At 39.5% G+C, this 2410-nt stretch overlaps 1 protein-coding gene across 1 annotated transcript in view; it reads left to right on the top strand.

Moving 5' to 3' along the window:
- SMAP1 (small ArfGAP 1) overlaps window positions 1–2410 on the top strand; it is a 177408-nt gene that overhangs the window by 66915 nt on the left and 108083 nt on the right. Inside the window, exon 6 of the mRNA XM_006016647.1 lies at window positions 1424–1504. Coding sequence (XP_006016709.1) covers window positions 1424–1504 — 81 coding nt within the window. The remainder of the gene's footprint in view (window positions 1–1423; window positions 1505–2410) is intronic.

Raw genomic sequence — 2410 nt, 5'->3', positions numbered from 1 at the left:
CCCCAAGGGCTGAGGGGGACCTTACCAGTCTTCCAGCCAGGAATGTTGGCCTCAGTTGGCTGCGACTGCAGGGCTACAGCCACTTCCAGGCTGCTGTTTGATGGGCCACAGCATAAAAACTTTGGGAAACCCTGTCTTAGACTTTCTCTACTGATTTGTTGTTGGGGTTTTTTAAATGATTTGTCATCTTTTAGTAATCACCTATATATCTTGACTTGTAATTTTGTATTCATGGCCTTTTACTTCCTCTTTTTCCATTTCATGTATAGAATTTTTTGCTTCCTCCATGTTCCCTTTCAACCAGTTTAGGTTTCTTGGACAGGTGTAACTTCCTGTGTACAAGTTTCCCTCAACTTATGCTGTGCATGCGTTTCCAGAGAACAGTGCGTAAATCGAATTCACATAAAGCGAACCCACTTTACAATGTAACAAATAGGAATGGGTTCCCATGACTGAGGGTGGGAGTGAGGTACAAGGCAGCAAAGCAGAGGGAGCAGAGCGGCACTTGCCCCAGCCCTGGCTGCAGCGGCCCTGGGAGTAGCCGAAGCCAGCAGGCACTGGGCTGCACTGTGCTCCGTCTGTTCCCACTCGCCTCCATGTCTGGGCTGCACTGTGCCCTGGTGCAGGCAGCTGGTGTCGGCTCCTGGAGCCACCGCAGCCGGGGCTGGAGTGAGCGCTATGCCCCTCGCCACCCGGGGCTCTGCTTGTCTACACTGACCCCAGCCTGTGTTGGAGCTAACTTGCATATAAAGAACCCACATAAAGTGAGGGAAACCTGTATTATGAAACTGTATTTTGGTTTGAGGGACATCTGGTAGAGTGCTGTTCCCCCAGCCTTAGCTCATGCATAGCGTGTTGTTCATAAGACCATGTTTATGGCCATGGGAAGTTAGAGTTGAAGGTGAGTTTGACAAGAACAAAGTCTGAAGATGCCTGTAGTGTATTGTTTGCTGAATATCATTGCCATGGCCCTGTGAAGATTGGGGGATATCCAATTTTGCTCTTGGATATCCTTGAACAATTTTTAGTTTTTGTTAATGTTCCTTGCATTGAATTTGTTCCCAGTTAGTTAGTCCAGCAATTGCTTTATGCTTTAGAATATTGGCCTTTATAATATTCTAAACGGTATATATTACCAGTAATTTCCATATTCTGTTTTTATAAGATAAATGTAACCAAATCAGGATCTATATAACACTTATTTTTGGTTAGTTATTAACCTTTGTTTTTCAGGATGATGTCCAATGTTGTTACTTGATATAGAAAGCAGGAGTATCCTTAAGTAATCACCTGCTTTTAGAAATGGTGACTGCATGATGTGTACAGGAAACTACATTCATATCACTTGGACTGCTGCTCTTTTTCAACTAGTATACTTCTTACATTTTTATGTTTTTAAATTTCTAAATTATTTCTCTTATAGAAAGAAAAGGAAAAAAAGAAAGAAGAGAAAAAAAGGGAGAGAGAACCAGAAAAACCTCCAAAACCCCTAGCTACTGAAAAGGTAAAATTGCTTTTTTCACTACAGTTTGAAAAAAGATAATATTTAGCTACAATATGATTTGAGAGAGTGCTTTCATTTACAAAAATTGGCAGTATGACAAATACAATCCTTCTATTTGGTGGGACAGGAAAAGGGAGTGTTCTCATCAAATATTTTTTGTTGTTTTTATTTATTTTTTTTATTAATGAGCCCAGTGAAATCAACAGTTGACAGAAGTTGGATATAGAAGCTAAAGATTTTTAAAAACACAGCAATTATAAATATAATGAAGTAGTTTTAAACTAGACATTTTTGATAACTGAGCTCTGTGGTATTTGCCAGTGTTAAAACTACATACTTTTATAGCTCTCTTAACCTGAGAATATGTAGACTTCCATAAATATATAAGTAATGTATGGATTCATTAATATCATGTGTTACGGAACTTTGACCAAAAGTATTTGAGGCTGGAGATAAATATGGGGGAGGGAGAATAATGATTTAGAGTGCTATAAAGAGAGGGAAAACTAGCAGATGAAGCATATTCTTAAGTTATCTGCATATAAAAATAATATGCTCACTGTTGAGATTGTCCAATCTTTTTGGAAGGTGCTTAGTAGAAGCTGCAGTACTGTGCAAGTACATTGAAATACCTTGCTCAGTAAACTACCAGTAAGTGCATTGTAGGAAGCATCCTACATTGGTAGTGGAATGGACTGAATGGCTTTCTTCCTTAACCAATTATAGGAAATAGTAGGTAAGTCCTATAGGCAGACAGGTTTTAAAGATGAAGGAATCCAAGTGATCTGACCATTCCTAAAGGACTTAATATGGGAGGTTCAACATCAAACTGTTCTGAAAAATAGATAAGAAAAGCAGCCAGATACCTAGGAGCTTTTTCCCAACTGAGAGATGCAAGTAGGTAGG

The sequence above is a fragment of the Alligator sinensis genome, unplaced genomic scaffold, assembly GCF_000455745.1.
Source record: "Alligator sinensis unplaced genomic scaffold, ASM45574v1 scaffold499_1, whole genome shotgun sequence".
In the NCBI taxonomy this organism is placed as follows: domain Eukaryota; kingdom Metazoa; phylum Chordata; order Crocodylia; family Alligatoridae; genus Alligator; species Alligator sinensis.
This window is presented reverse-complemented; position numbering and strand designations above follow the sequence as displayed.